The 14462-nt window shown below is 41.8% G+C and overlaps 1 protein-coding gene across 1 annotated transcript; it reads right to left on the reverse strand.

Annotated features, from left to right (window-relative positions):
• Nucleotides 1-826: 826 nt before the first annotated feature.
• Nucleotides 827-12096, reverse strand: LOC311120481 (uncharacterized protein). Its single transcript, XM_084195068.1, has 4 exons — nt 11366-12096; nt 10816-10913; nt 10503-10680; nt 827-2707 (listed from the first exon to the last, which is right to left on the reverse strand). The coding sequence occupies exons 1-4, from the start codon at nt 11709-11711 to the stop codon at nt 1806-1808; spliced, it is 1524 nt and encodes a 507-aa protein (XP_084051194.1). The 5' UTR covers nt 11712-12096; the 3' UTR covers nt 827-1805.
• Nucleotides 12097-14462: the final 2366 nt, after the last annotated feature.

Here is a 14462-nt window from a genome sequence, read left to right on the forward strand (position 1 = left end):
GTTGATTTCTTCAAACCAAGCTGCTTACCTATTGCAGATTCAGTCTTCCCAGCCTGGTGCAGGTCTACAATTTTGTTTCTGGTGTCCTTTGACAGCTCTTTGGTCTTGGCCATAGTGGAGTTTGGAGTGTGACTGTTTGAGGTTGTGGACAGGTGTCTTTTATACTGATAACAAGTTCAAACAGGTGCCATTAATACAGGTAACAAGTGGAGGACAGAGGAGCCTCTTAAAGAAGAAGTTACAGGTCTGTGAGAGCCAGAAATCTTGCTTGTTTGTAGGTGACCAAATACTTATTTTCCACCATAATTTGCAAATAAATTCATTAAAAATCCTACAATGTGATTTTCTGGATTTTTTTTCCTCAATTTGTCTGTCATAGTTGACGTGTACCTATGATGAAAATTACAGGCCTCTCTCATCTTTTTAAGTGGGAGAACTTGCACAATTGGTGGCTGACTAAATACTTTTTTCCCCCACTGTATATTGTTTTATAAAGATTTTAGAATATTCACATGAAAACCTGTCACATATTGGACACTTAGCTACTAAGGTGGATATTGATCCAAAATGTCACCCGTCATTGGATTTAGGTTGCAAGGTCAGTGAAAAACAAATAAAACACCTTATGTTGATAGCTTTTTACAAATCCAATCAGTTTTCCACATTGATGTGGAAACAACGTTTATTCAACCATTGGCAGGCTTGTAAATGCCCCCAGGAAAGTCGAATGAGGAACTCTTCATTGAGACAATGATGAAACAGCAATCCGTTGATGAGCTGTGGTGGATATGATAAAATAAGGATCTGCTGGAGTCTAAATCAAACTAAGATTCTTTATTTCTGAGCTCAGAGAGAATAACAGAGTTACACAGTGCAGTGTAGACAGTATGAATTCCAAAGCATTGGGTGATGAGCACATATCTTTATAGTTTCCTGTTCCTGGACGGGACTTTATTTATACAAGAACGCAGGTGGAAGCTGGTTCGCAACACAGTATGATACTCCCAAGAACAGGAGATTATAATAGGACAGTTTCACAAGGTTAGTCACATACTCAGTTATGTGGACACATACAATTAAAATGTTCCATTACAGAGGCAGGTAACATTTATTTCATTAAATCATCAGTGGGCCAACAATGCAAATGTAAACAATGGAGCAAATGCATCATATCCAAATATCACTTGATTACCTGTAGTGCTGGAGGAATGACACACCCAGATAAACACACAGTCAGAGTTTAAAAAATGACCATTTAAACACATGGAATCTGATCTACTCTATATTCAAACTGACACACTCCATACTCAATTTATGTTTTCTAACAAAAACATACAAATATTTTTGAGTATACTTTGTACAATTCGATTTCATATGGTAAAATAAGTAAACACATTCTCAGTCAACAATATAAGACAATGGGAGCAGTGTGTACGTTCTCTGATTAACTTATTAACTTTAAGTCATGTGATGTAAAATATCAATTTAGACACTAGGAGAAGTAATTAAGTCAATGTGATGTGAAATATCAATTTACACACTAGGAGAAGTAATTAAGTCAAACACACACAGTCAGAGTTAAAAAATTACAATTTAAACACATGGAATCTGATCTATTCCATGTTCAATTCATGTTTTCTAATAAAAACATTCAAATAAATGTTTAAGTATACTTTGTATAAACACATTTCATATGGTATGAACAAGTAAACACAATCTCAGTCAACAATATAAGACAATGGGAGCACTGTGTATGTTCTCTGATTAACTTTAAGTCAATGTGATGTGAAATATCAATTTACACACTAGGATAAGTAATTATTATCTCCTGTGTGGATTCTCATATGAGCTTCCATGTTTCCTAAGTGGTTAAAACTCTTTCCACACTGGGTGCAATGGTGTGGCTTCGCTCCTGTGTGTGCCCTCTCATGTCTTTTCAGGGTGCCTAACTGGCTAAAACTCTTTCCACAATGGGAGCAGTGGTAAGACTTCTCCGCTGTGTGTATATTCTGATGAGATTTCAGGTTATCTAACCGGTTAAAACTCTTTCCACAATGGGAGCAGTGGTAAGACTTCTCCGCTGTGTGTATATTCTGATGAGATTTCAGGTTATCTATCCGGTTAAAACTCTTTCCACACTGGGCGCATTGGTGTGGCTTCGCTCCTGTGTGTGTCTTCTCATGTCTTTTCAGGGCGTCTAACCTGTTAAGACGCTTTCCACAGTGGGAGCAATGGTAAGGCTTCTCCGCTGTGTGTATATGCTGATGAGATTTCAGGTTGTGTAACAGGTTAAAACTCTTTCCACACTGGGAGCAATGGTATGGCTTCTCCCCTGTGTGTATTCGCTGATGAGCTTTCATTTGTCCTGAATGGTTAAAACTCTTTCCACACTGGGCGCAATGGTGTGGCTTCGCTCCTGTGTGTGCCCTCTCATGTCTTTTCAGGGTGCCTAACTGGTTAAAACTCTTTCCACAATGGGAGCAGTGGTAAGGCTTCTCCGCTGTGTGTATATGCTTATGAGATTTCAGGTTGTCTAACTGGTTAAAACTCTTTCCACACTGGGAGCAATGGTATGGCTTTTCTCCTGTGTGTGTCCTCTCATGTCTTTTCAGGTTTCCTAACTTGGCAAACCTAGCTCCACACTGGGAGCAGAGATGTCGTGTTGCTGGTTTGGACGTCTCTGGTTCCTCCGATTTCGGTTTTTCTCCTGCCAAAGACAGTGTTTATTTAAAGAGAGACCTGAATGAAAGTTGATAAAACTGCCTTGCTATGAAATGTAATCCAAATACGATCCCTCAACCTGAGGACAGATTTCAAACATTTCATCAATTCAAACAATCTTGGTGTGACATCTTCCTGGTAAGTACTGAAATGTTTTTATTGATTTTGTTTAATAAGTCAGAACACAAACTAGACAGTTCTAGGGCACTCAAGACAAATAGATCGCTGGATTCCTATCGTGCAGGTGGTTGTAAATGTATAACCTTAATAGCTGTATGATACAGAATGCGACCTACACATTCCCCTAAACCTAAAATAAGTAAAGAAGTAATTTTGTGTGGAAGTCCCAAACTTTTTTTTTTTTTTTACATTGGAGACAGACAAAGTACACCAGTAACATCTCACCGTTGTCAAAAGGGTCCTGTTTAAATGGCAATTCATCTGATTTAGACATTTACACATTTTTAACATTTTGTCTATCACTAATGTCATGATATAATGGGTAAAGTCTAAAATAATGTGAAATATTTTGTTCCTAAAAATATAAAACGCACACATTTTCCAAGCGCACGAAAGCTTTATTCTCTCAAATCTTGTGCACAAATTTGTTTACATCACAGTTAGTGAACATTTCTCATTTGCCAAGGTAATCCATCCACCTGACAGGTGTGGCATATCAAGAAGCTGATTAAACAGCATGATCATTAATAGGGTGCACCTTGTGCTGGGGACAATAAAAGGTTAATAAAATATGCAGTTGTGTCACACAACACAATGCCACAGATGTCTCAAGTTTTGAGGGAGTGTGCAATTGGCATGCTGACTGCAGGAATATCCACTGGAGATGTTACCAGAGAATTGAATGTTAACTTCTCTACCATAAGCCCCCTCCAACGTCATTTTAGAGAATTTGGCAGTACATCCAACCGGCCTCACAACCACAGACCACGTATAACAACGCCAGCCCAGGACCTCCACATAGTCTGAGACCAGCCATCCCGACAGCTGATGAAACTGGAGTATTTCTCTCTGTAATAAAGCCCTTTAGTGGGGAAAAACTAATTCTGATTGGCTGGGCCTGGCTCCCAGTGGGTTATCAGTCCAACTCTAACTTAACACACCTGATTCCACTTGAGCCAATGACCCAACACACCTCCAGGCTGTGTAAGGGCTATGTTACCAAGAAGGAGAGTGCTGCTGCATCAGATGACCTGGCCTCCACAATCCCCCGACCTGTTTGGGATGAGTTGGACCGCAGAGTGAAGGAAAAGCACTCAACAAGTGCTCAGCATATGTGGAAACTCCTTCAAGACTGTTGGAAAAGCATTCCAGGTGACTACCTCATGAAGCTGGTTGAGAGAATGCCAAGAGTGTGCACAGCTGTCATCAAGGCAAAGGGTGACTACTTTGAAGAATCTCATAAAATATATTTTGACTTGTTTAACACTTTGCAGGTTACTACATGATTCCATGTGTTATTTCATAGTTTTGATGTCATCACTATTATTCTACAATGTAGAAAATAGCATAAAAGAGAGAAAAACCCTTGAATGAGTAGGTGTGGTGGGACTCTACTGAGGTGTGTCAAAACTTTTGACTGGTACTGTACATACAGTGGGGAAAAAAAGTATTTAGTCAGCCACCAATTGTGCAAGTTCTCCCACTTAAAAAGATGAGAGAGGCCTGTAATTTTCATCATAGGTACACGTCAACTATGACAGACAAAATGAGGAAAAAAAATCCAAAAAATCAGGATTTTTTATGAATTTATTTGCAAATTATGGTGGAAAATAAGTATTTGGTCAATAACAAAAGTTTCTCAATACTTTGTTATATACCCTTTGTTGGCAATGACACAGGTCAAACGTTTTCTGTAAGTCTTCACAAGGTTTTCACACACTGTTGCTGGTATTTTGGCCCATTCCTCCATGCAGATCTCCTCTAGAGCAGTGATGTTTTGGGGCTGTCGCTGGGCAACACGGACTTTCAACTCCCTCCAAAGATGTTCTATGGGGTTGAGATCTGGAGACTGGCTAGGCCACTCCAGGACCTTGAAATGCTTCTTACGAAGCCACTCCTTCGTTGCCCGGGCGGTGTGTTTGGGATCATTGTCATGTTGAAAGACCCAGCCACGTTTCATCTTCAATGCCCTTGCTGATGAAAGGAGGTTTTCACTCAAAATCTCACGATACATGGCCCCATTCATTCTTTCCTTTACACGGATCAGTCGTCCTGGTCCCTTTGCAGAAAAACAGCCCCAAAGCATGATGTTTCCACCCCCATGCTTCACAGTAGGTATGGTGTTCTTTGGATGCAACTCAGCATTCTTTGTCCTCCAAACACGACGAGTTGAGTTTTTACCAAAAAGTTATATTTTGGTTTCATCTGACCATATGATATTCTCCCAATCCTCTTCTGGATCATCCAAATGCACTCTAGCAAACTTCAGACGGGCCTGGACATGCACTGGTTTAAGCAGGGGGACACGTCTGGCACTGCAGGATTTGAGTCCCTGGCGGCGTAGTGTGTTACTGATGGTAGGCTTTGTTACTTTGGTCCCAGCTCTCTGCAGGTCATTCACTAGGTCCCCCCGTGTGGTTCTGGGATTTTTGCTCACCGTTCTTGTGATCATTTTGACCCCACGGGGTGAGATCTTGCGTGGAGTCCCAGATCGAGGGAGATTATCAGTGGGCTTGTATGTCTTCCATTTCCTAATAATTGCTCCCACAGTTGATTTCTTCAAACCAAGCTGCTTACCTATTGCAGATTCAGTCTTCCCAGCCTGGTGCAGGTCTACAATTTTGTTTCTGGTGTCCTTTGACAGCTCTTTGGTCTTGGCCATAGTGGAGTTTGGAGTGTGACTGTTTGAGGTTGTGGACAGGTGTCTTTTATACTGATAACAAGTTCAAACAGGTGCCAGTAATACAGGTAACGAGTGGAGGACAGAGGAGCCTCTTAAAGAAGAAGTTACAGGTCTGTGAGAGCCAGAAATCTTGCTTGTTTGTAGGTGACCAAATACTTATTTTCCACCATAATTTGCAAATAAATTCATTAAATATCCTATAATGTGATTTTCCGGATTTTTTTTTCTCAATTTGTCTGTCATAGTTGACGTGTACATATGATGAAAATTACAGGCCTCTCTCATCTTTTTAAGTGGGAGAACATGCACAATTGGTGGTTGACTAAATACTTTTTTTCCCCACTGTACATTATTCTAAAAAAAAGTTTTATTTATTTATTTCCCACTCATCAATCTATACACAACACCCCATAATGTCAAAGCAAAAACAGGTTTGAATGAATTTTTGCACATTTATTCAAAAAGAAAACCTGAAATGTCACATTTACGTAAATATTGAGACCCTTTACTCAGTACTTTGCACCTTTAGCAGCGATTACACCCTAGAGTCTTCTTGGGTATGACACTACAAGCTTGGAACACCTGTATTTGTGGAGTTTCTCCCATTCTTCTCTGCAGATCCTCTCAAGCTCTGTCACGTTGGATGGGGAGGGTTGCTTTACAGCTATTTTCAGGTCTACCAGAGATGAAGTCCGGGATCTGGCTGGGCCACTCAGAGACTTCTCCCGAAGCCACTCCTGTGTTATCTTGGTTATGTGTTTTTGGTCGTTGTCTTGATGGAAGGTGAACCTTTGCCCCAGTGGGGAGCCGAGCGCTCTGGAGCAGGTTTTCATCAAGGATCTCTCTGTACTTTTCTCTGTTAATCTTTCCCTCGATCCTGAATAGTCTCCAAGTCCCTGTCGCTTATATATATCCCCACAGCTTGATGCTGCCACCACCATGCTTCACCGTAGGGAGGACGCCAGGTTTCCTCCAGACGTGATGCTTGGCATTCAGGCGAAGAGTTCAATCTTGGTTTCATCAGACCAGAGAATCTTGTTTCTCATGGTCTGAGAATCCTTTAGGGGCCTTTTGGCAAACTCCAAGCGGGCTGTCATGTGCTTTTTACTGAAGAGTGGATTCCGTTGAGCCACTCTACCATAAAGGCCTGATTGGTGGAGTGCTACAGAGATGGTTGTCCTTCTGGAACGTTCTCACATCTCCACAGAGGAACTCTGGAGCTCTGTCAGAGTGACCATCGGGTTCTTGTTCACCTCCCTGACCAAGGCCCTTCTCCCCCGAATGTGCAGTTTGGCCAGGCGGCCAGCTCTAGGAAGAGTCTTGGTGGTTCCAAAGGTCTTCCTTTTAAGAAGGATGTTGGCCACTGTGTTCTTGGAGACCTTCACTGCTGCAGAAGTGTTTTGGTACACTTCCCCAGATCTGTGCCGTGACACAATCCTGTCTCAGAGCTCTAAGGACCATTCCTTTGATCTCATGGCTTGGTATTTGCTCTGACATGCACTGTCAACTGTGGGACCTTATATAGACAGGTGTGTGCCTTTCCTAATCATGTCCAATCAATTGAATTTACCACAGGTAAGTTGTAGAAACATCTCAAGGATGATCAATGGAAACATGATGCATCTCAGCTCAATTTCGAGTCTCATCGCAAAGCGTCTGAATACTTATTTAAATGAGGTCTGTTTTTTATTTTTAATACATTTGTAAAAAATTATAAAAACTTGTTTTGTTTTTGTCATTAAGGAGTATTGTGTGTAGATTGATGAGTGAAAACATTTTTAAATAAATTTTTTAATCAGGCTGTAACGTAACAAAATATGGAAAAGGTCAAGGGGTCTGAATACTTTCCGAAGGCACTTTATATAGCCATATTATAAAGTACGACTAGTTTCATAGTATGGAATCACTTCAGAGTTTCTGGATTTTGGATTATGAATGTTGGGCCAGTAACCGAAATGTCGCTGGTTCAAATCCCCACGCCCGCAAGGTGGAAAGGCCGTTCTGTACTTGAGCAAAGCAGTTATTCCCCAACAACAACTGCTCCCCGGGCGCTGATGACGTGGAACGTCGATTAAGGCAGCCCCCGCACCTCTCTGATTCAGAGGCGTTGGGTTTAATGAGGAAGACACATTTAGGGTGAATGCATTCAGCTGTGACTGACTAGATATCCCCTTTCCTTTCCATTTTCATCCCAGTCCTCCTTTAAGACTCCATAATGTTTCATCATTAGACGCTACAGTCCTCCTTTAAGACTCCATAATGTTTCATCATTAGACGCTACAGTCCTCATTTAAGACTCAAAATTGAACTATCTTGAGTTTTGTTCGCCTGTAGACCACAATATTTATCAAGAGCGTTTTCATCTATATTTTTCGTAGATGTCTGTTTACCACCACAAACCGATGCTGGCACTAAGACGGCACTCAACAACCTGTATAGGGCCAAAAGGAAACAAGAAAACACTCATCCAGAGGCAGCGCTCCTAGTGGCCGGGGACTTTAATGCAGGGAAACTTACATCCGTTTTATGTCATTTCTACAATAATAATAATAATATAATAATAATAATATGCCATTTAGCAGACGCTTTTATCCAAAGCGACTTACAGTCATGCGTGCATACATTTTTTTTTGTGTATGGGTGGTCCCGGGGATCGAACCCACTACCTTGGCGTTACAAGCGCCGTGCTCTACCAGCTGAGCTACAGAGGACCACAACAAGCATGTCACATGCGCAACCAGAGGGAAAAAAACTCTAGAACACCTTTGCCCCACACACAGAGACGCGTACAAAGCTCTCCCTTGCCCTCCATTTTGCAAATCTGACCATAATTATATCCTCCTGATTCCGGCTTACAAGCAAAAACTAAAGCAGGAAGTATCAGTGACTCGCTCAATAAGGAAGTGGTCAGATGACGCAGATGCTAAGCTACAGGACTGTTTTGCTAGCACAGACTGGAATATGTTCGGGGATTATTCCGATAGCATTGTGGAGTACACCACATCAGTCACTGGCTTTATCAATCAATAAGTGCATCGTTGACGTAATCCCCACAGAGACCGTACGTACCCCAAACAGAAGCCATGGATTACAGGCAACATCCGCACTGAGCTAAACGGTAGAGCTGCTGCTTTCAAGGATCAAGGAACAGGCAAAGTGTCAATACAGGACTAAGATTGAATCATACTACACCGGCTCCGATGCTCGTCGGATGAGGCAGGGCTTGTATCTCTATTGCACACTACAAAGGGAAGCACAGCCGCGAGCTGCCCAGTGACACAAGCCTACCAGATGAGCTGAATGACTTATAAGCTCGCTTCGATGCAAGCAACACTGAAGCATGCATGAGAGCATCAGCTGTTCCGGACAATTGTTTGATCACGTTCTCCGCAGCCGATGTGAGTAAGACATTTAAACAGGTCAATATTCACAAGACCGCAGGGCCAGAAAATTACCAGGACGTGTACTCCGAGCATGCGCTGACCAACTGGCAAGTGTCTTCACTGATATCTTCAACCTGTCCCTGACCGTATCTGTAATACCAACATGTTGTTTCAAGCAGACCACCATAGTCCCTGTGCCCAAGAACGCCAAGGTAACCTGCCTAAATGACTACCGACCCATACCTCTCACGTCTGTAGCCATAAAGTGCTTTGAAAGACTGGTCATGGCTCACATCAACACCATTATCCCAGAAACCCTAGACCCACTCCAATTTTCATACCGCCCCAACAGATCCACAGATGGTGCAATCTCTATTGCACTCAACACTGTCCTTTCCCACCTGGACAAGAGGAACACCTACGTGAGAATGCTATTCATTGACTACAGCTTACCGTTCAACACCATAGTGCCCTCAAAGCTCATCACTAAGCTAAGGAACCTGGGACTAACACCTCCCTCTGCAACTGGATCCTGGACTTCCTGACGGGCCGCCCCCAGGTGTTAAGGGTAAATAACAACACATCTGCCACGCTGATCCTCAACACAGGGGCCCCACAGGGGTGCGTGCTCATTCCCCTCCTGTACTCCCTATTCATCCATGACTGCATGGCCAAGCACGACTTCAACATCATCATTAAGTTTACTTACAACACAACAGTTGTAGGCCTGATCACTGACAACAATGAGACAGCCTATAGTGCGTACGGCCCAGTACATCACTGGGGCCAAGCTTCCTGCCATCCAGGACCTCTATACCAGGCGGTGTCAGAGGAAGGCCCAAAAAATGGCAAAGACTCCAGCCACCCTAGTCATACACTGTTCTCTCTGCTACCGCACGGCAAGCGGTACAGGAGCGTCAAGTCTGGGTAAAAAAGTATTCTCAACAGCTTCTACCCCCAAGCCATAAGACTCTTGAACAGTTAATCAAATTGCTACCTGGACTATTTGCATTGTTCCCACCCCACCCCCATTTTTATGCTGCTGCTACTCTGTTTATTATCCATGCATAGTCACTTTACCTCTACCTACATGTACATATTACCTCAATTACCTCGACTAACCGGTGCCCCCGCACATTGACTCTGTACAGGAACCCCCTGTATATTGCCTCGCTACTGTTTTTTATTGTTGCTCTTTAATTCTTTGCTATATTTCATGTCCATAATGTTTTTAGGAAAGGTTTTTGTAAAACATGCACCATACATCAGATCATACTAAATCTAACTTTCATCAAGGTTTTATATAGTCTATTGGTTTCTCTCTTTTCATTGGCAGAATCCTTTTTCAGTGTTATGATATTCATAACATCCATATCCACCAGTCTATCTTCCTGTCAACTAACAGAACTGTCTACTGTGGTGGAAATATACCAGTTTATTTTCATGTCAACTAATAGAACTCTGCTGGTTGTCCTGGTAACAGATACCAGTGGGCAGATCTATTTTATTTGTTCAAACTAAACTACAGCACTTACTTTGATGAGTCAAATCTGCTCCTTTCTTCTCTTCTCCTCCTCTCACAGTTCCACTCAGCCCCGTTGTTTTCCTGCAGTCCACCAGCCGCACAGACAACCTCTTCAGACCCAGCAGTAAGGTGCTACTGGGAGAGGTACGACACAGGGACTCTGGGAGGGCAGAAGGGCTAGTGTTGTCCTGGTAACCATATAGAGGGGACACAGACACATATCATTATGGATGCTGATGTCACTGTTGTCATGAGGTGCTTTACAGAAACCCAGCCCAGACCCCAACAGAGCAAGCTGTATGCTAGACCAGACCAAGCTGTACCATCTGGTGTTCTGATCTGGAGAGACTCTTCTCTGCCTCGTCAGCATCAGGATGTTGTTGAGGCTCCCCAGAGGATCCATGAGAGTCGTGTGTCTCCTCTGTGTAAACAAGAACATCAAACAGATGATAAACTTATGACCATCTATTACAATCATAGTCCTACAAGAGGCATTAATATATCTAAACAGGGCCTTAAATTGCCACTTTCATTGTGCTTTTATAAAATATTGTTTGATGCAGATGTAAAAGGGTCTTTCCACGAAATGGATGCCCTTTGATATTTTAAATAGAAATTATGCACAAATATTGAATTTTAAAAGCCTGTTATATTAGATGAAGTGCACATTAATGTAGACCACATGGATAATTCAATAAATCTAATTTAAAAGTCCAAAAAATATATGTACCAATTGCAGATTGCCCCTTAAACAATTCCTACAGTATTGAACAACATATTCAAGTATATAACTTCAGTAGAATGTCCCTTTAAAAACACACATTAGTTCAAGAACTGCATAGTTTGTGCCCCTGTTTTAAAGACAATACTCACTGGTGTTAATCGGATCTTCAGTCTCCTCCACCTCCTTTTTCACTCCCAAAACGTCTTCCTGCTTCTCTTTTATTGAGATAGCCTCCTCTTCCTCTTTAACTCCAAAAGGTTCTTCCTCTTCTTTCAATGTTATGGCATCTTCCTCCTTTTTGATTCTGAAAGGTTTTACCTCCTCCTCTTCCACCCTGACAACCACTTTTCCATCTTCCTCTTTCACTGTAATATCAACCTCCTCTTCCTCCTTTTTCATTCTGAAAGGTTTTACCTCCTCCTCTTCCACCCTGACAACCACTTTTCCATCTTCCTCTTTCACTGTAATATCAACCTCCTCTTCCTCCTTTTTCATTCTGAAAGCTTCTTCCTCTCCTTTCACCAGAGCTTCTTTCTCCGTCTAGTTTAGTGAGCTCAAGCTCCGGGCGATTAACCTAGTGCAGTATCAATTTAACACATTTGCTAATTTAACAAGCAAATTACGTTTAAATGAACTAGTAGACACGTAAACATAATTATGTGCTAAACACTAAGATTACATATACAAGATTGGTCTAAAGAGCTTCAATGTTTCGGTTTTATGTTCGCTAGCAAGCTACCGAGGTTGTTCAAAACACTAAAATGAATATACACAAGATTAGTCTTAAGAGCTTCAATGTTTCGGTTTTATGTTTGCTAGCATCTAACGACGGTTAAATCAGTAGCCTTTTGTCGCTGTTGAAGAAGCCTCCCGTCCCGTCCACTAGATTATACGTCACACAAGAAGCATCACCTGAAAGTCTCACATCGCCATCTGCTGACTGGAGTGGGTAACGCAGATGGGAAAATAAATCTAGCAATGTCATGAAAAGTAATTTAAAAACAACCAGATGTTATGTTTTCTCTTACTTCTTACAGCCAATACTTTCCTCCAGGGCTGACCTGCCCATTAGGCAGGATTGGGTGACAGATTGACGAGGCTGGCATATTCCAATCTGTGTAGCTGTTAGCGATTATGCTAATGACAACCATCTTCTGGTTGATGGAAAAGCTTTCCCAAAAACCTTGTCAATTAAATGCTAACTACAAAGTAGTCCATGCCTACCTGGCAGAATGATATCATGATTATTTGCATCAATCCAGTTGTGATTTGTTCAGCAAACTCTGCAATCACGTGTGCTACAGAGACACCACTAACCAAGCAAGGCTCTTGCTGGTGCCTCTTGAATTAAAGGGTATCTACACCCAAAAATGAAAATGTCAAAAGTGGTCTCCTGATGTGGTTTAAGTATTGTTGTGGACTTAAAATGTTGTTGTTTTTCTATTAACAGTGTGATTTTGAGAGCGAAAAACAGGGACAAATCAGAAACCTGGAAAAACTACACAGACAAAACGTTCAAACAAACAAACAATGTAATTAGGTTAAACATTTAACAGATTTGATAGGGCCCTAAATATTCTATCCATTTTCTCTCATTACTGGATTATCTAGGGATAGTGTAGAGTAACAGCTGTATCCCTGCAGTGACCTTTAACCTCCCTGCCCCTCAATACTTCTTCCACTGGATCAAAGCTTCAGCCAGGTAGGATACATGATAGTGGCAACAAATGGAGCTGGGTTGGATATAGTCATGGTAGGATACATGATAGTGGCAACACATGGAGCTGGGTTGGATATAGTCATGGTAGGATACATGATAGTGGCAACACATGGAGCTGGGTTGGATATAGTCATGGTAGGATATATGATAGTGGCAACAAATGGAGTTGGGTTGGATATACAGTTGAAGTCGGAAGTTTACATACACCTTAGCCAAATACATTTAAACTCAGTTTTTCACAATTCCTAACATTTTAGGATTAGTTAGGATCACCAATTTATTTTAAGAATGTGAAATGTCAGAATAATAGCAGAGAGAATGATTTATTTCAGCTTTTATTTCTTTCATCACATTCCCAGTGGGTCAGAAGTTTACATACACTCAATTAGTATTTGGTAGCATTGCCTTTAAATTGTCTATCTTGGGTCAAACGTTTCGGGTAGCCTTCCACAAGCTTCCCACATTAAGTTGGGTTAATTTTGGCCCATTCCTCCTGACAGAGCTGGTGTAACTGAGTCAGGTTTGTAGGCCTCCTTGCTCGCACACACTTTTTCAGTTCTGCCCACACATTTTCTATAGGTTTGAGGTCAGGGCTTTGTGATGGCCACTCCAATACCTTGACTTTGTTGTCCTTAAGCCATTTTGCCACAACTTTGGAAGTATGCTTGGGGTCATTGTCAATTTGGAAGACCCATTTGCGACCAAGATTTAACTTCCTGACTGATGTCTTGAGATGTTGCTTCAATATATACACATAATTTTATTTCCTCATGATGCCATCTATTTTGTGAAGTGCACCAGTCCCTCCTGCAGCAAAGCACCCCCACAGCGTGATGCTGCCACCCCCGTGCTTCACGGTTGGGATGGTGTTCTTCGGCTGGCAAGCTTCCCCCTTTTTCCTCCAAACATAACGATGGTCATTATGGCCAAACATTTCTATTTTTGTTTCATCAGACCAGAGGACATTTCTCCAAAAAGTACTATCTTTGTCCCCATGTGCAGTTGCAAATCCTAGTCTGGCTTTTTTATGGCGGTTTTGGAGCAGTGGCTTCTTCCTTGCTGAGCGGCCTTTCAGGTTATGCGAATATAGAACTAATTTTACTGTGGATATAGATACTTTTGTACCTGTTTTCTCAAGCATCTTCACAAGGTCCTTTGCTGTTGTTCTGGGATTGATTTGCACTTTTCGCACCAAAGTACGTTAATCTCTAGGAGACAGAACGCGTCTCCTTCCTGAGCGGTATGATGGCTGCGTGGTCCCATGGTGTTTATACTTGCATACTATTGTTTATACAGATGAACGCCTTCAGGCGTTTGGAAATTGCTCTCAAGGATGAACCAGACTTGTCGAGGTCTACAATTTTATTTCTGAGGGCTGATTTCTTTTGATTTTCCCATGACGTCAAGCAAAGAGGCACTGAGTTTGAAGGTAGGCCTTGAAATATATCCACAGGTACACCTCCAATTGACTCAAATGATGTCAATTAGCCTATCAGAAGCTTCTAAAGCCATTACGTCATTTTCTG

Source organism: Coregonus lavaretus (genome assembly GCF_964263955.1).
Source record: "Coregonus lavaretus genome assembly, contig: HAP1_SCAFFOLD_47, whole genome shotgun sequence".
Lineage (NCBI taxonomy): Eukaryota > Metazoa > Chordata > Actinopteri > Salmoniformes > Salmonidae > Coregonus > Coregonus lavaretus.

What these genes read in the sequence shown, in the direction of transcription:
- LOC311120481 (XM_084195068.1), bottom strand. Translation starts at nt 11,711, where the DNA reads ATGAAAAAGGAGGAAGAGGAGGTTGATATTACAGTGAAAGAGGAAGAT. An exon ending in TGAAGATCCGATTAACACCA is followed by an intron (nt 10,914 to 11,365) that starts GTGAGTATTGTC and finishes TTGTTTACACAG; the next exon opens with AGGAGACACACGACTCTCAT. An exon ending in AGCAGATTTGACTCATCAAA is followed by an intron (nt 2,708 to 10,502) that starts GTAAGTGCTGTA and finishes TGTCTTTGGCAG; the next exon opens with GAGAAAAACCGAAATCGGAG.